The 18,105-nt window shown below is 57.7% G+C and overlaps 1 protein-coding gene across 2 annotated transcripts; it reads left to right on the top strand.

Moving 5' to 3' along the window:
- Positions 1 to 521: 521 nt before the first annotated feature.
- Positions 522 to 16,507, top strand: LOC143828994 (nuclear receptor subfamily 2 group F member 5-like). Of its 2 annotated transcripts, XM_077319206.1 has the most exons (4): positions 709 to 847; positions 1,373 to 2,287; positions 3,762 to 4,289; positions 15,353 to 16,507. In XM_077319206.1, the coding sequence occupies exons 2-4, from the start codon at positions 1,915 to 1,917 to the stop codon at positions 15,625 to 15,627; spliced, it is 1,176 nt and encodes a 391-aa protein (XP_077175321.1). In that variant the 5' UTR covers positions 709 to 847; positions 1,373 to 1,914; the 3' UTR covers positions 15,628 to 16,507. The 2 variants fall into 2 exon arrangements, with proteins under 2 accessions (XP_077175328.1, XP_077175321.1); XM_077319213.1 differs by lacking the exon at positions 1,373 to 2,287 and having other exon boundaries at positions 522 to 847.
- The last annotated feature ends 1,598 nt before the right edge of the window (positions 16,508 to 18,105 follow it).

The following is an 18,105-nucleotide window of genomic DNA, read 5'->3' as shown; positions in this document are numbered from 1 at the left end:
AGGGCCAAGGGATGCCCACCCCCTTTCTTTGCCCCCTCCCCACCTTCGGGACCCCTCCTTGGCTTCCATGGGCCGCCCACAGGCCCCACCGCCTGGAGCAGCCGGCTCCAGGTGCTCTCTGTTGCCCCCCCCCGCACCCCCCTCTCATCCCTCTCGGATGGGGTCAGATCCGGAGGGGGGCAGCTAAGAGCCCCTGCCAGACCGACAAAGTTTGGGGCCGGCCGCTCGGGAGGTGCCCCTGCCTCGACGGCCTGGCCCACCCAGGCCTCCCTGCCCCGCCCGCCCGCCCGCCCGCTGGCCAGACGAGGGGTTCCCAGCGCAGCCCCCTCCCCTGGCTCGGGCTCGCTTCGTCTGCGCCCAGCCCGTCGGGGCTCCAGCGGCTGTCCGGGCCGGTCCGCTGGGGGGGGGGGGGGAGGCGGGGAGGCGGAGGGAGAGCCGGCCACGCCACGCCCCCGCTAGGCAGGGGGGCCCGATTGGAAGGCGCGCCGAAAGACCCCCCCCGCCCGCCCGCCCGCCCGCCCGACGGCCGCGCCCGGTAGAGAGACGCTGGCCAGGTGGGCGCTCCCTTCCTTCGACGGCGTCGGGGGCCTGGGTCGGGGGTCCTTGTGTGGCGCGGCATCCAAGTCCTGCGCCCCGCGCCCCCCCCCCCCGCCCGCCCGCCCGCGCGCGCCTCCTCGGGAAGAAGCGCTGCGTCCGTCGCACGGGGAGCTGCTTCTTGCACGGCGTCATCGGAGCCGCGTGGCTTGCTTTGTTCAGGATCGCGACGGCTCCCTCCGAGGAGGAATCGGGGCCGCCCGCCGGCGCCTGCGGCAGGGCCCGATCCGGCGGGATAAACGGGAGAGCGGCGGTAAGGCCGGGCGAGGAGCAGCCCCGAGGCATGGCCAGACGGACCCGTCCTGAGTCCGGAGGGCTCCCTTGCAAGGATCCGGCCCCGGAGTGGAGCCAGCGTGGCCGGCATCGCGCCCTCCCTCCCTCCCTCCCCCGGGCCTCCGCGCTGCGGGTCTCGCCACGGTGGGGCTGCAGTTTGGGGGGGGGGGGGTGGCAGGGGCTGTGACGGGGGGGTGGCGAGGGGGCTCCTTCGGGGAGGGATCCAGCGCGGTCTGCGCCCACTTTCGGGAGCCGCCGGCCGGCCTTGGCCAGAGCCCCTTCTCCGGGGCGCTGCTCGGGGGCTTGGGAGGCTTTTCCTCCTCCGGGGGTCCGCGGTCCAAAGAGCTCGGCTTCCCCCCCCGTTGGGCGGGGGTAGGGTGTCTTCTCTGGGCAGGGTGGGTGGGTGGGTGTGGGTGGGGGAGGGGCCTCTGTTGAGCAGCTGCTAAAGCCCCCTCCTCTCCTCTCCTCTCCCCTCTTTCTTTCTTCCTTCCTTTCTTCCTGGCAGGACTCTCCCGCCCGGCCGGCCCCCCGCGCTGCCCTCCACGGTCCGGATCCCAGGGGCGCCTGCGGGTGGCGGCTCCCGGCTGAAGCGTCCCGGCCTGGGGGCGGCATGGCGGCGGCGCGCCTGGCTTCTCTCCCTCGGGGCAGCGGCAGCGGCGGGACTTCCCGGCCGGGAGTCTCCCGGGGGCCGAGCGGCTGCCAAGCGGAGCGGGAGGAGGAAGCGCCTGCTGGCCCCGTGCCGATGCCCCGCCGCCCCTCGCCTCTTCGTGCCGCTTCTGCCTAGACGGACTGGGGCTCCGTCGCGTGGGCCCTCTGCAGCCCCCGAGGAGGAACCGCTCCGCTCCCGGCCGCCCGCCCGCTTGTGCCCCCGACGGCCGGCATGCCCCTTTCCCTCGGCCGGCCCCCCCGCGCCCCCGGGAGCCCTCCGCCGACCCCCGGCCGCTAGCCCTGACCCCCCGCCCGCCTCCCTCCCTCCCTCCAGGCTGGGCGGCTGTCCCGCGTCCCTCGCGTGTGGCCAGAGCTTGGTCTGCCGCTGCCCGGGCCGCGATGGCGCTGGTGGTCTCGGGGAGCCCCTGGCCGGAGGAGCTGCCCGCCGCCGCCGCCGCCGCCTCCTCCGCGGGCCTCCCGCCGCCGCCTCCGCCTCCTCCTGCTGCTGCCGGGGCCGGGGCCGGGCTGGAGGGCCGGGGTCCGTCGGGGCCGTCGGGGGCGGCGTGCCTGGTGTGCGGGGACAAGGCGAGCGGGAAGCACTACGGGCAGGTCACGTGCGAGGGCTGCAAGAGCTTCTTCAAGCGCTCCGTGCGCCGCAACCTCAGCTACTCGTGCCGCGCCGGCCGCCAGTGCCCCATCGACCAGCCCCACCGCAACCAGTGCCAGCACTGCCGCCTCGCCAAGTGCCTCCGGGTCGGCATGCGCCGCGAAGGTACGGCTGGTCGGACCCCCCCCCCCGCTCCCTCCCCCCCCCGCACCCGCCCAGGCCCAGGCCCAGCCCGCACGAGAGCCTTGCAGGGTAGGTCCCCTCGCTTACTGTCCAGGGTCCTGACCCAGGTGACCCCCTTCTCCCTCCTGCTCCCCACCCACCTCCCTGACTCCTCAGCCCTGCTGCCCCTGTGCCTGGTGCTCTGCCCCCTTCCTGCCCCCCCCCCTTCCCTCCTGGACTGCCTTTCGGAGGGTCTCTGCAGCCAATTTGCTTCTTCCTCCCTGCCCCATTTCTGCTGAAGGCGGCGGTTCCCCCATCTGCCCCCCTCCCCGCCTTCTTGGTCCTTTTCCGGAGGTGCGCTTAGGAGGGTCTCGCCCCTCTGCTAAGGGGTCCTCCAGGCTGTGCTGCCGCTGCTGCTGCCCGGAGAGGACAGGGGGGCCAGGAAGAACAAGGCAAAAGGGGGATTCTTTGCACCGGGGTGGGGGTGGTGGGGGTGGGGGGGGCTTCTTCCCAGAGGTTTGGGAGCAGGCAGTTTTCAGATCATTTTGTGTCCTGTCTGAGAAGTGGAGGCAGCTGCAAAGGGGGATCGTGGCCATTAGCAGGTACTCCTTGGCACCATTTTGAGCTCTGTTCTTGATGGGTTTTATGTGTTTTATAAATTTCCCCAGTGATATTGACAGGCAAAGAGATGAGTCTTTGCAGTGGAAATGTCTGAGGAAGCATTCTGTCTCTGCGGCCGGCTCTCTTCGCCAGGCCCTGGGATGCCCCTCCCCTGCCCGTGTCCATGGGGGGGGGGCTCTGCCCTCCCTCCTTCCTTGGCTCAGTCCCCTGAGAGCAGGCCCGCCTTTTCCAGAGGCAGATCCACCTGCCCAGAGTCCACTTACTCCCAAGCCAAGGTGGAAAGGTGGAGAAATGGCAGACGCTTGAGCCCAGAGTGGGGAGAAAAACAGCTTTAGAGGGGTGCGGGACGCCAGACCACAGGGACTTGCATACAGTCCTCAGGGCCACTGGCTGGAATTCCCTCCCTCCCTCTCTCCCTCCCTTTCCTCCCTCCCTCCCTCCCTCCTTCATTTTCTTTCTCTCTTTCCCCCCCTCTCAAACATGAATGTGCCAAATTCCACTACTGTTCAATGTGCAATAATACCCCAAAGTTCCAAAATCCCCCCCCCCGGAGTGCCTGCCACTTCAAGGGGTCAGGTTGGCCTCATTGTGCCCCCCCCCCCCACAGTCTCCGTGCCAGAAAAGGCCCAGGCAGGTTTGCTTGGTGCCCAAGCGCCCTCCCCCCCAGTCTCCAGCTGTGATGGGCAGAGAGGGACCCAGGGAAGGAGACCACCCTCCTGCCAGCCCATGGAAGGCCCCCGTTCCTTCCCCTCACGTCCCTTGTGGGGGGTGGGTGGGGGAGTCAGGGTGAGAGTCTCTTGGGTGCCTGCAGCTGACCCTGCTCAATCTCTCTCTCTCTTTCTCTCTCTGCCTGCAGCTGTCCAGCGGGGCCGCATGGCGCACGCTCAGCCGGGCCCTGGCCAGCACCCCTTGGCCAACGGAGACCCCTACGGCTGCCCCTCCTACCTGACGGGCTTCATTTCAGTCCTGCTGCGGGCGGAGCCCTACCCCTCCTCCCGCTACGGGGCCCAGTGCCTCCAGGCGGGGAGCATCCTGGGCATCGAGAGCATCTGTGAGATGGCGGCCCGCCTGCTCTTCAGCGCCATCGAATGGGCCAAGAACATCCCCTTCTTCCCGGACTTCCCGCTGGCCGACCAGGTGTGCCTGCTGCGCATGACGTGGAGCGAGCTCTTCGTCCTCAACGCCGCCCAGAGCGCCATGCCCCTCCACGTGGCCCCCCTCCTGGCCGCCGCCGGCCTCCACGCCGCTCCCATGTCTGCCGACAGAGTGGTGGCTTTCATGGACCACATCCGCGTCTTCCAGGAGCAGGTGGAGAAGCTGAAGGCCCTGCAGGTCGACGTGGCCGAATACGCCTGCCTCAAGGCCCTCGCCCTCTTCACCCCGGGTGAGTAGGGGCCTCGGGCCGGGTCAGAGGGCAGGGGGCAAGCAGGGAGGCAGAGGAGAGAAGCCAGAAAGGATGAGGCTGGCCACCCTCCACTGGGAGCCTGGAGATCTCCCACCATCACAGCTGAACTCCCGGCCACAGGGAAGCTCCCCTGCAGAAAACGGGCTCTCTGGCCTCAGAGCTGCTTCTGGGCAGACATTGGTAGAGCTCTGGCTGACTCCAGAGATGGTGTTTTATTCTCTGTCTGGTGCAGAGTCTGGTGGTCTAAAATCACTCCCGAGCCAGGCCAGAAATCAGAAACTGCCCCAGGGCAGGCCAGAAAAAAAGTGGCATTTTAGCACCATCGAGGGCCTAACAAATTCTGCCCAAACAGAATTATTCTGTGCAGGAAATGCGTGGAGATAATTTGCTTTCAGAAACGCTTACAGGAATTCAGGAGAAGGCTTGGCATGGTGTAGGACCTAGACTAAAATGGGAAGTGTACCCTTTATGCCATCTAGTCCCACCCCCTGCTCAGGGCAGGATCAGCCTCAAGCATCCAGGAGAAGGATCTGTCCAGCCGCTGCTTCAAGATGGCCAGTGAGGGGGAGCTCCCCACCTCCTTAGGCAGCCCCTTCCACTGCTGAACTAGACTCCTAGAATCCCAGAGTGGGAAGGGGCCATGCAGGCCATCTAGTCCCACCCCCTGCTCAGGGCAGGATCAGCCTCAAGCATCCAGGAGAAGGATCTGTCCAGCCGCTGCTTCAAGATGGCCAGTGAGGGGGAGCTCCCCACCTCCTTAGGCAGCCCCTTCCACTGCTGAACTAGACTCCTAGAATCCCAGAGTGGGAAGGGGCCATGCAGGCCATCTAGTCCCACCCCCTGCTCAGGGCAGGATCAGCCTCAAGCATCCAGGAGAAGGATCTGTCCAGCCGCTGCTTCAAGATGGCCAGTGAGGGGGAGCTCCCCACCTCCTTAGGCAGCCCCTTCCACTGCTGAACTAGACTCCTAGAATCCTAGAGTGGGAAGGGGCCATGCAGGCCATCTAGTCCCACCCCCTGCTCAGGGCAGGATCAGCCTCAAGCATCCAGGAGAAGGATCTGTCCAGCCGCTGCTTCAAGATGGCCAGTGAGGGGGAGCTCCCCACCTCCTTAGGCAGCCCCTTCCACTGCTGAACTAGACTCCTTGAATCCTAGAGTGGGAAGGGGCCATGCAGGCCATCCAGTCCCACCCCCTGCTCAGTGCAGGATCAGCCTCCAGCATCCAGGAGAAGGATCTGTCCAGCCGCTGCTTGAAGATGGCCAGTGGGGGGGAGCTCCCCACCTCCTTAGGCAGCCCCTTCCACTGCTGAACTAGACTCCTTGAATCACAGAGTGGGAAGGGGCCATGCAGGCCATCTAGTCCCACCCCCTGCTCAGTGCAGGATCAGCCTGAAGCATCCAGGAGAAGGATCTGTCCAGCCGCTGCTTGAAGACGGCCAGTGAGGGGGAGCTCCCCACCTCCTTAGGCAGCCCCTTCCACTGCTGAACTAGACTCCTAGAATCCTAGAGTGGGAAGGGGCCATAGAGGCCATCTAGTCCCTCCCCCTGCTCAGGGCAGGATCAGCCTCAAGCATCCAGGAGAAGGATCTGTCCAGCCGCTGCTTCAAGATGGCCAGTGAGGGGGAGCTCCCCACCTCCTTAGGCAGCCCCTTCCACTGCTGAACTAGACTCCTAGAATCCTAGAGTGGGAAGGGGCCATGCAGGCCATCCAGTCCCACCCCCTGCTCAGTGCAGGATCAGCCTCCAGCATCCAGGAGAAGGATCTGTCCAGCCGCTGCTTGAAGATGGCCAGTGGGGGGGAGCTCCCCACCTCCTGAGGCAGCCCCTTCCACTGCTGAACTAGACTCCTAGAATCCTAGAGTGGGAAGGGGCCATGCAGGCCATCTAGTCCAACCCCCTGCTCAGTGCAGAATCAGCCTCAAGCATCCAGGAGAAGGATCCGTCCAGCCGCTGTTTGAAGACGGCCAGTGAGGGGGAGCTCCCCACCTCCTTAGGCAGCCCCTTCCACTGCTGAACTAGACTCCTAGAATCCTAGAGTGGGAAGGGGCCATGCAGGCCATCTAGTCCAACCCCCTGCTCAGTGCAGAATCAGCCTCAAGCATCCAGGAGAAGGATCCGTCCAGCCGCTGTTTGAAGACGGCCAGTGAGGGGGAGCTCCCCACCTCCTTAGGCAGCCCCTTCCACTGCTGAACTAGACTCCTAGAATCCTAGAGTGGGAAGGGGCCATGCAGGCCATCCAGTCCCACCCCCTGCTCAGTGCAGGATCAGCCTCCAGCATCCAGGAGAAGGATCTGTCCAGCCGCTGCTTGAAGATGGCCAGTGGGGGGGAGCTCCCCACCTCCTGAGGCAGCCCATCCCACTGCTGAACTAGACTCTTAGAGTGGGAAGGGGCCATAGAGGCCATCTAGTCCCACCCCCTGCTCATTGCAGGATCAGCCTCAAGCATCCAGGTGAAGGATCTGTCCAGCTGCTGCTTGAAGACGGCCCATGAGGGGGAGCTCCCCACCTCCTCAGGCAGCCCATCCCACTGCTGAACTAGACTCCTAGAATCCTAGAGTGGGAAGGGGCCATGCAGGCCATCTAGTCCACCCCCTGCTCAGTGCAGGATCAGCCTGAAGCATCCAGGAGAACTATCTGTCCAGACGCTGCTTGAAGATGGCCAGTGCTGCTTGCTTGTGTTGCTTCCCTAGATCCCCTCGTTCCATGCTGTTGATCGGCTCCCCGCCTTCTCCCCCCTCCAAAGTGTTCTGAATGTGATTTTCTTTAAAATTATAAAAAACTCATGGTTATTTTTTAAATTACATTCTGGACACTTTGGGGGGAAGGGATAGAAAAGATGGCGGGAGGGGAAGGGGAGGGGGGAGGGAGGGAGGACAGCCATGAGGAAAGTGAGTGAGAGGGTTGGGAGTGTCCTGCATAGTGCAGGGGGTTGGACTAGATGACCCAGGAGGCCCCTTCCAACTCTATGATTCCCTGATGTGCTCAAACAACTCAGAGTGGCCGGCAAGGGGACAAACCCAATGGCACCCATTTCCGAGTTTGGCATCCCTGTTTTAATAAATGAAAACTGGTTTTCTCAGGACTCCTTTGCTGTAGGGCAAGTGAGGGGGTAATTCAGGTCTGCACCCAAAGAGGCAAATTTCAGTGTGAAAGCAGACAATAAACTCAAAACTTAAAAAATGCAAATATGGACAATATCCCTACAGCAGCTAAAGTGAGAAACAAATTTCAATAGGAAAAATTATATGCATCGCTATAGGATGGGGGTGACTTGTATTGGCAGTAGCAGGTGTGAAAGACACTGAATAGGAGTCAGCAGTGTGACTCGGTGGCTAAAAGGGCAAATGGGATTTTGGGGTATATTTTTGAAAGTATAGTGTCCAGATCACACGAGGTGATAGTTCTCACTGCTTTACTCCACACTGGTTAGACCACAACTGAAGAAAGATGTAGAGAAACTGGAGCGTGTCCAGAGGAGGGCAATGAAGATGATGAGGGGTTTGGAGACCAAGACAGATGAGGAAAGGTTGGGGGAGCTTGGTCTGTTGAGCCTGGAGAGAAGGCGACTGAAAGGGGATTTGATAACCATCTTCAAGTACTTGAAGGGCTGCCATATAGAGGATGGAGCAGAGTTGTTTTCTGTTGCCCCAGAGCGATGGACCAGAACCAATGGGATGAAATTAATTCAAAAGAATTTTCCGCTAGACATCCGGAAGAAGTTCCTGACTGTTAGAGAGGTTCCTCAGTAGAACAGACTTGCTTGGAAGGTGGTGGGTTCTCCTTCTTTGGAAGTTTTTAAGCAGAGGCTGGAGAGCCATCTCAGAGAAATACTGATTTTATGAACTTAGGCAGATTGGGGGGGGGGGCAGGAAGGGATCTGCCAGTGTTTGTCTCTTGGGGCCCTTCCTTGCATATCTAGGGAATTACTGATGACCACTGGTAGGTGGTCATCCTCCAGGGATGGCGGGTGAATTCCCTCCAGGCCAGGCTGGATTCTGGAGATTTTTAGTGGGGGGTGGGAATCACTTGGGTATGAAATTGGGGTCACTGTGGGTGGGCAGATAGTTGTGTTCCTGCATTGTGCAGGGGGTTGGACTGGATGACCCTGGAGGTCCCTTCCATGATTTTAGGGTTCTATGGTTCCGATTCCTCCTTCTCCTCCTTGCGGTGAGGCCAGCTCTTCAGGGGATGTTATTGTTTATCTTTTATCTTTTAAAAGTACAGGGGAATCGGTGTAGTATCTAATGCTGCCCCAGTTTCAATTTTGCTGGAAGATCCTCCTTATTTTATTTTTATTTATTTCCTTTGTATCTTTCTTCCAAGTGGGGGTCCAGAGTGGCTTAGGGCATTCTCTTATCCTCCGTTCTCTTCACACAACAACCCTGTGGGGCAGGCCAGGCAAGTTTGTGGGAGTGGCCCAGGGTCACCGAAGAAGCTTCCAGAGGAGAGAGGGGCCTTCATCCTGAGTGGCCCTGATCCTCATCTGACATCTAACTGCTGCTCTGGCCTGGCTCTCCTTCTGACAAAAGCATTTGCTTAGGGTTGAAGTCTTGCAGCGATGGCACGAACCTTCTGATGGCCAAGGGGCCCAATTAGGGTTCTTTTGCCTAGCATAGCACTCCTAATTAGTCACACTGAGAGTAAAAACATTTATATATACTTTACTGCAGAAGAAATACAGACACAGGGATTTCCAGAGAGCCAGTTTGGTGTAGTGGTTAGGAGTGCAGACTTCTAATCTGGCATGCCAAGTTCGATTCTGCACTCCCCCACATGCAACCAGCTGGGTGACCTTGGGCTCACCACGGCACTGATAAAACTGTTCTGACCAAGCAGGAATCTCAGGGCTCTCTCAGCCTCACCCACCCCACAGGGTGTCTGTTGTGGGGAGAGGAATGGGAAGGCGACTGTAAGCCGCTTTGAGCCTCCTTCGGGTAGGGAAAAGCGGCATATAAGAACCAACTCTTCTTCTTCTTCAGTAATCTCATGGCTCTCTCAGCCTCACCCACCTCACAGGGTGTCTGTTGTGGGGAGAGGAAGAGAAGCTGAGTGTAAGCTGCTTTTAGACTCCTTCAGGTAGAGAAAAGCAACATATAAGAATCAACTCTTCTTCTTCTTCAGTAATCTCAGGGCTCTCTCAGCCTCCCCTCCCTCACAGGGTGTCTGTTGTGGGGAGAGGAAAGGGAAGGCGACTGTAAGCCGCTTTTAGACTCCTTCGGGTAGAGAAAAGTGGCATATAAGAACCAACTCTTCTTCTTCAGTTCTCTCAGAGCTCTCTAAGCCTCCCCTCCCTCACAGGGTGTCTGTTGTGGGGAGAGGAAAGGGAAGGCGATTGGAAGCCACTTTGAAACTCCTTCGGGTAGAGAAAAGCGGCATCTAAGAACCAACCTTCTTCTTCTTCTTCAGTGATCTCAGGGCTCTCTGAGCCTCCCCTCCCTCACAGGGTGTCTGTTGTGGGGAGAGAAAAGGGAAGGCGAATGGAAGCCGCTTTTAGACTCCTTCGGGTAGAGAAAAGTGGCATATAAGAACCAACTCTTCTTCTTCAGTTCTCTCAGAGCTCTCTAAGCCTCCCCTCCCTCACAGGGTGTCTGTTGTGGGGAGAGAAAAGGGAAGGCGAATGGAAGCCACTTTGAGACTCCTTCAGGTAGAGAAAAGTGGCATCTAAGAACCAACTCTTCTTCTTCTTCAGTGATCTCAGGGCTCTCTCAGCCTCCCCTCCCTCCCAGGGTGTCTGTTGTAGGGAGAGGAATGGGAAGGCGACTGGAAGCCACTTTGAGACTCCTTCGGGTAGGGAAAAGCGGCATCTAAGAACCAACTCTTCTTCTTCTTCAGTAATCTCAGGGCTCTCTCAGCCTCACCCACCCCACAGGGTGTCTGTTGTGGGGAGAGGAAGGGAAGGCAACTGGAAGCCGCTTTGAGCCTCCTTCAGGCAGGGAAAAGTGGCATCTAAGAACCAACTCTTCTTCTTCTTCAGTAATCTCAGGGCTCTCTCAGCCTCACCCACCCCACAGGGTGTCTGTTGTGGGGAGAGGAAGGGAAGGCAACTGGAAGCCGCTTTGAGCCTCCTTCGGGTAGGGAAAAGCGGCATCTAAGAACCAACTCTTCTTCTTCTTCCAAATCTGCACAGAGAACAATAGGATTACAAAGTTAAATGCCCTTTCCTTGGAGGCTGGGAGAGATGATGCCCTTACGGGTCAGGCCAATAACCTGGGGCCCCCTCCCCCACTATGCCATCTCTCGGGACGACCCTGCGGCTCCCGGGCTTGCCCACCATAAGCTGCTCACAGCTCCACAGTGCTGCCTGCTTGCTTCCCCCAAGCCTCAGACTGTTTACATAAGCAGCGTGTAAGAGGTCTGCTTCTGTGAGAGAACTGATCAAAAACTGCCTCCCAGAGAGGAACAGGCTGTTTTCTCTGCCTGGGCAGGACCAAAGACTTGAACCAGGACAGACCAGGATGCAGACCTTAAGCAGAACCAGGATGCAGAACTTAACTGCACGGTCAGTGAGAAGGTTCCAGTCATTTTCTTTCCCACCAGGCCATCACTTCTCTTGGGGCGGGGGGGGGGGATTGCACGGCTGAAAAATCAAGAGCATTTCCAGAACCCATCCATGTAATTCTCACTGGCTCAAAGTGGGTTACAGCAGTGGTCCCCAACCCCGGGGCCGGACACTGGGGCCGGTTCGTAGATCAGTCAGTACCGGGCCGCGGCTCCTCCTCGTCCCCCTCCCCGGCTGCTGCCTTGGTTGCTCCCTGCCACTCTGCCACCGGCTCACCTTTGGTGCTCTCCAGCAGCTCCCCCTCGGCCTGGCACTGCACAGCTGCTCTTGGCAGCACCCTCGGCAAAAGACTCCCCCCCCCCGGGCCTCAGTAAAATTGTCAAGCGTTGACCGGTCCCCGCTGATAAAACGTTTGGGGACCATTGGGTTACAGGACACAACAGCTGGACTTAAGTTCAGGGTTTATTTTGCCATTTTTAGACTGCCCCTCTTGGACATTGCTGTTTGGGTAGGAACAGTAAACAAGTCAATAGACACTTAAAATTCTACATAAAATTAAAACAATCAAATGTCTATAAAATCACAATGAAACTGGTAGTTGGCTCCAACAGAAATTAATGGACCCTTGAAGTTCCATCTAGCAGGATGTTAGATGCAAGGAGGGGTCGGAGGGAACAGGGAAGAAGGGGAGATATGCTTTGTTTTATTTATTTTATTTTATTTATTTGGATTTTTATACCGCCCATTCTTTACAGTTTGCTGAGAATTGGGGGTGAAAGCTCCCTTGAGTATGCAGTTCCTTTGACTCCTACCTGGTTGGGTTCTACCCTTGATGCCGAAATCTTTTATGTGTGTTGTAACACAAGCTGGTTTTGGAAGTCCTGCACAAAATTATTATTATTATTATTTCAATTTATTTCCCGCCACTCCCAAATGGCTTGTGGCGGGTTACAGTGTCTTAAAACCCCATTAAAACTCCCATTAAAAGACTTTAAAATGTCATAGCATGGCGGCACAATAATATCCCCTTCCTACCCCCCTTCCTAAAAAAGGGGGGGTGGAGGAGAAGGAGGCCAACGATGTTCAAGAAGAAGCCCGGGGGAGAGCAGTCGATGTACCCCAGCAGCCCCAGCCTCAACCATAGACCTGGGGCCGTCCTGTTGGAATCTGCTTGTTTCCCTCTGTAATTACAAAGATTCTCGATTCTTGTTTTGCACCTTTTGGATCGCGGGCAGCGTGGCAATGGTGATTGCTACCAGCAGGGGGAGCGAGTTTCTGTCTCTGGCTCCCCCTGGTGGCTCAGGCCAGAATTGCTGGCAAAAGCTGGAAGGGGTCCCTTTTGGAGAAAGAGGGTGGGTGTGAAATGTGAGTCTGATAATTGGGAACTCTAGAATTCACCGGCTACATTGCCCATACGAGTGGAGCTGGCTCACCTTCCAAGTTCCTTCTTTACACATTGGAGAGGGTGCCAACTTGTTCATGTGCAAACATCTACTGGTGCAGCCCCTCAGACGGATGTGAATATCGACAGAGTCCCGCCCCAGGGTCCACATCAGTAGATGGAAGCGCAGGTGGCCTTGAGGAACAAGGAGTGGCAGCATCAGCTGGAAAGACTCAGAGCTGAGCCCCGTTCGCCACGCTGCGGTCGCCTGTCCTCCAAGGCTGCCCACGCCATCAGGAGAGCGTGGGCATCCTCGAAGAGCAAGTGGTGGCAGCTGGCGAGCCCCAGAGCCCAGCCCCATGTGCCACGCCACCACTGCCTGCCGTCCAAGCCCAACCACGCCTCCAGGAGAGCGCAGAGGGGAGGAGGAGGAGGCAGCGCAGCGGACGGGGCCTTGTGGCCAGATTTGCCGGTCAGCGCTGCAGCCATTATGTGGGATTTTTCCACATGATGTCCGAGGATCCAGTTGCTGGCTCCGTTCTTTTCTGCAGCTTTAGAGACAAGGAGCAGGAGCAACGGGCTCAAAGGCCGGGGAAGGAGGCTCCTCTGAGACACGAGGGAGCTTTTTCGGAGGGTGGGGGCTGTTCGTAGATGGAACCTGCCGCCTCGGAGGGGGCTGGAGTTCCCTTCGCTGGAAGTTTTTAGGAGGAGATTGGAGGGGCACCTGTCAGGAGGGGGTGATTCTTAAGTCCCCAAGAAAGTGGGGGGCCGGAGTGGATGGCCCTTGGTGGTCACTTCCAGCTCTGTACGATTCTGATTCTGAACTTGTAAAATTACGATGTGGCCCCCAGACAACCTCAATCCCAGAATCCCAGAATCCATGCAAAGGGCAGGGTTGCAAGGGCACGGGAAGGAGGCAAGGTGCCCAGTATGTTTTGGGGCCAACCCACATTAAGCGTGTCTCTGGGGAGTGCAAGGGCTGGTGGGCCCCCTTGGTGCCGTGGTTAGGAACCGTGGCCTCTAATCTGGTTTGATTCTCTCAGGCAGGTTCTCACAGCCCCACGTGCCTCACAGGGTAGCTGTGAGGGCCAGTTTGGTGTAGTGGTTAGGAGTGCGGACTTCTAATCTGGCATGCCAGGTTCGAATCTGCACTCCCCCACATGCAGCCAGCTGGGTGACCTTGGGCTGTTCTGACCAAGCAGGAATGCTGTTCTGACCAAGCTGTTCTGACCAAGCAGGAATGCTGTTCTGACCAAGCTGTTCTGACCAAGCAGGAATATCAGGGCTCTCTCAGACTCCTTCAGGTAGAGAAAAGCAGCATCTAAGAACCAACTCTTCTTCTTCTTCAGTGATCTCAGGGCTCTCTCAGCCTCACCCACCTCACAGGGGGTCTGTTGTGGGGAGAGGAAAGGGAAGGCGATTGGAAGCCACTTTGAGCCTTCTTTGAGTAGAGAAAAGCGGCATCTAAGAACCAACTCCTCCTTCCTTCCTTCCTTCCTTCCTTCCTTCCTTCCTTCCTTCCTTCCTTCCTTCCTTCCTTCCTTCCTTCCTTCCTTCCTTCCTTCCTTCCTTCCTTCCTTCCTTCCTTCCTTCCTTCCTCCCTCCCTCCCTCCCTCCCTCCCTCCCTCCCTCCCTTCCTTCCCTTCCCTTCTCCCTCCCTCCCTCCCTCCCTCCCTTCCTTCCTTCTCTTGAGCAACAGAAGGGTATCTTGGTTTAGAGGAATTAAACCCTCTCGGTTGAAATGCATTTGGTCTATGGGCATGCCGTGGGCAGCCACTCATACGTGGAATATTGAGCAAGCCCTGGGTTCTTATGTTTTAAGGTTGTTTTTAATCTGTGCACTTTATAATAAATATATTTGTATCTTTGAGTGGGGGCACTTACAGCTGCCCACCTTCAGGTCGGACTGGAGTTCTCCTGAGATTATGATGGCCGTAGAATAAAATCAAGGATTTATTCCAGGCGTGGGCTTTCGAGTGCAAGCACCCTTTGTCAGACTATGAAGTCCAGTGGGATTACATAGCAGAAATTAATTCTGTTAAATTAGTAAAGTGTGTTGCACATCCAAATACATGATAATTCTTTGCCAGAACATCCAGTCAATCCCCTGGAATTCAGTCGTACTTCACAGAAACATAGGAGAAATAAAACTATGTCAGTGCCCCGTTCCCCAGGAGAAAAGGCTGCTTTGGAGTGGGACGTGGTGCCAAAAGAGCCTCCTGAGGCTGCACCCCCTAAACCAGGGGTAGTCAAACTGCGGCCCTCCAGATGTCCATGGACTACAATTCCCACGAGCCCCTGCCAGCGAATGCTGGCAGGGGGCTCCTGGGAATTGTAGTCCATGGACATCTGGAGGGCCACAGTTTGACTACCCCTGCCCTAAACTCTCAAGTATTTCCCAAGGGGGGGGGGACAAGGTGAAAATGCATCAAGGAGACCTGAAGGGACTCATTGCTCCTCTCCCCAGGGGGGGGGCATCCAAGAGAGCCCCCCGCCCCCCCCCGGCCCTCCTAGCTGAAAGCCCTTCTCCGCTTTTTTTTTTTTCCATCTTGCAATATTTTGAAAGCAATTCTTGGCCTTTTCCCATTCCAAATCAATTTGTTGATTGCAGATTGCCATTTCTTAAATATTCTCTCTGCGATTTCTTCTGGTAACATTTGAAACAGAAAATTAAATTCTGGCAATATTTTCATCTTGACTGTGGCTATTCTTGCCGACCAGGATAATTTCAAATGGTCCCACTTCTTGATATCGGATTCCAAAGTTTTTTTTCATAATTGCCAATGAAAAGTTCTTGAAAATCTTTATCTAAACAGATGCCAAGATATTTCACCCATTTGGGACTGACTCCGCAGCCAGTATTTTCTTTAGTAGTTTGTATCTCCGAGTCTGAATGTTCCTTGTAACATGATTTTGGTTTTTACTCTATTTATTTTATATCCTGAATCAAGTCCGAAGTCTCTCAATATGTCTAAGAGCAAAGGAATCGGTGTTGTCGGACCCACTTTGTGTGTGTGTGTGTGTGTGGGGGGGGGGCTCCTTTCCCACCGCCTCCCGGCCCCCCCTCCTTCCAGCCCCCCCCCCCCCCCGCGGAGCCCCTGGATCCCCACCAGGGCCCTTGTGCTCGTGGGGGCTGAGCTCACCGCCCGCTCCTCTCTTGCAGACGCGGCGGGGCTCTCGGACTGGAGCCACGTGGAGGCCGTGCAGGAGAAGGCCCAGGGCGCCCTGGAGGAGCACGTCCGGACCCAGCACCCCAGCCGGCCCAGCCGCTTCGGCCGCCTCCTGCTGCGCCTGCCCTCCCTGCGCCTCGTCTCGGCCCCGGTGATCGAGCAGCTCTTCTTTGTGCGCCTGGTGGGCAAGACCCCCATCGAGACGCTCATTCGGGACATGCTCCTGTCCGGCTCCAGCTGCAACTGGCCCTTCCTCCCCATGCCCTGAGAGGCGAGGGGGCAGCCCAGGCCACAGCAGGGGGCCTAGCTCAGAGCCTCCCGGGGGCGAGTGCGGGGCGGTTCTGAGGGGCCACGGAGGGCCCTGGAGCAGGCCGAGCCAGAGAGGTCTCCATTGGTCTGGATCTCGAGGGTCAGGGCGTCTCCGGGCACCCAGGTTGCTCCATTGATGCCCCTCTGGCGGAAGGCGATCGTGGCTGCAGGGGTCTCCTCTGAAGCCGTGCCCTTTGGCGGTCCCCGGACCACCAGAGCAGGAGGCTCCTCCTCTGGGCTTCCCTGGGGGCTGCCCTGGGTTCGTGGGCGGCTTCTGCGGACCCTTCGCGAAAACGGTGAACTTTTCCGGGAGGCCTGTCAACCCCCCGCGGCTGAGAAGCACCAGCGACAAGGAGACCGGCGGCCCAGGAAGGACCCTCCTCGGATTTGGCAGCTGTCCAAAGGCACAACCCCCTGCTCCGCCTCAATTGTGCAATGACGCACCGCCCCCCCCTCTTGAGCCAGGACATAAAAGTTGGAGGGGGGGGGGTTTCTGCCTTCGCAAGCCCATGTCTGGGGGCGTGGGGACAGCAGAGAAAGAGAGAAACCTCCTTGTTGCAATCCAGTCCTTGGGTATTGCGGGGGGGGGGGGGGTGGCTGCGAGACCCCCATCCCAGGAGGAAAGGGGCTCTTACGGTGTGTGATCCGTGGTGTTGTGTGTGTCGGAGGGCAGAAGAGATCCGTAAAAAGAACCACAGGCAGGAAGAATGCACTGGGTCCCTTTCCTGGGGGAGACCAGGAAGGTGGTGGTGGTGGGGGGTGTTGTTTTGGGTCTGTGGTTCTAAAGAAGGGGGGGCATAATAAAAAGCCCCAGTGGGGGAGAACGTGATTATTTATAAAGGAAAATAAAGCTCTGCTATATCTCTGTTGCCCTTCTTCACTCTGCTTCGCTCTGAGATTTCACATGTAAGAGGAAGAAAAAAACAGAATTCTCTCGATGAGAGAAGGAGGGACATAAAGAAAGAGAGCCAAAAGCATCCGTCCAGTAGATCCCCCCCCCCCCCCGAAGAAGGAGCCGGCTTGGTAATTAAAAGTGACAGTTGCTGAATACCTTCCAGATCCCCCCCCCCCCCCGTTCCCGTCTTTCTTCCTAAAATGCCCCCAGAATGGGTGGCCTTTGGAAAGTGTATCTGTCAGTAGCATTTGTGGACAGATGGTCTGGCCAAGTGGGTGGAGGATGGTTTGCGGGGGGGGGGGGGAGAGGGAGGGGGGAGCATCAGAAAGCAGAACTCTGCGTGGCTCTTCAATGCTTTCCATGCAGGGAAATAGCGGGGTATGGCCGGGGGGGGGTGTAGGGGGGGGTTGATGTGGTTTTGGGGTGAGCCCTTCTCACAGCCAAGGGAGCACAAAAGCTGCACTCTCCTCCGCAGAGACAGGCTCATGGCAGAGGCTTCTTAGACGGTGGGGAGGCCCCCTGGGCCCCAGGCAAACCCACAACAGCCAGCCTAGGCGTGGCAGGTCAATGGAGCCTCCATGCTCAGAGGCAGTGCCGGGAACGAAACCCTTGCTTTCATTCTTCTGAGGGGTGATGGGTCGATTGATTTCATTTGCGCTTTGCCTGCCTTCCTTCCTTCCTTCCTTCCTTCCTTCCTTTCTTCCTTTCTTTCTATGCCACCCTCCCTGAAGGCTCAGAGAGGTTCACATAAAACAGGACAGAATCCATACAGATAACTTAAATTAACAATAATGAATGAAGTGAAACAAGCAGCAACATGGATCAAGAGAAAAAGTGGGAAACGTTGAATTGGCTCCTCCTGATAGCGCAGTGGGTTGGGCAGAGTTATGGTGGGTGCCACAGGAGGGAGGCTCACGGGGAGGGCCCTTGGGAAGTGATGGCAGGGGTCGACCTCAACCAAATGCCTGGCGGAGGAGCCCTTTTGCAGGCCCTGTGGAACTAGAATAATAGAATCATAGAATCCTAGAGTTGGAAGGGATCTCCTGGGTCATCTAGTCCAACCCCTGCACTATGCAGGACACTCACACCCCTATCACTCACCCACTCTAACCTGCCACCCCCTTGAACCTTCCCAGAATCAGCCTCTCCGTCAGAGGACTCTCCAGCCTCTTCTTAAAAATCTCCCAAGACGGAGAACCCACCACCTCCCGAGGAAGCCTGTTCCACTGAGGAACCTCTCTGACTGTCAGGAACTACTTTCAGAGGCTGAGACAGAATTTAGAATCATAGAGTTGGAAGGGGCCTCCTGGGTCAAGTCCAACCCTTTGCACAATACAGGAACTCACAACTACCTGCCCACCCACAGTGACCCCAAATTCATGCCCAAGTGATCCCCCCCACCAACAATCTCCTGTCAGGAACGGTCAGGAACTTCCCCCAAATGTTTAGATGGGATTTCTTTTGAATTAATTTCATCCCATTCGTTCTGGTCCGTCCCTCTGGAGCAAGAGAGAACAACTCTGCTCCATCCTCTACATGGCA

Source organism: Paroedura picta, chromosome 1, assembly GCF_049243985.1.
Source record: "Paroedura picta isolate Pp20150507F chromosome 1, Ppicta_v3.0, whole genome shotgun sequence".
In the NCBI taxonomy this organism is placed as follows: domain Eukaryota; kingdom Metazoa; phylum Chordata; class Lepidosauria; order Squamata; family Gekkonidae; genus Paroedura; species Paroedura picta.
The sequence above is the reverse complement of the archived record's forward strand: the minus strand, read 5'-3'. Positions and strand labels throughout refer to the sequence as shown.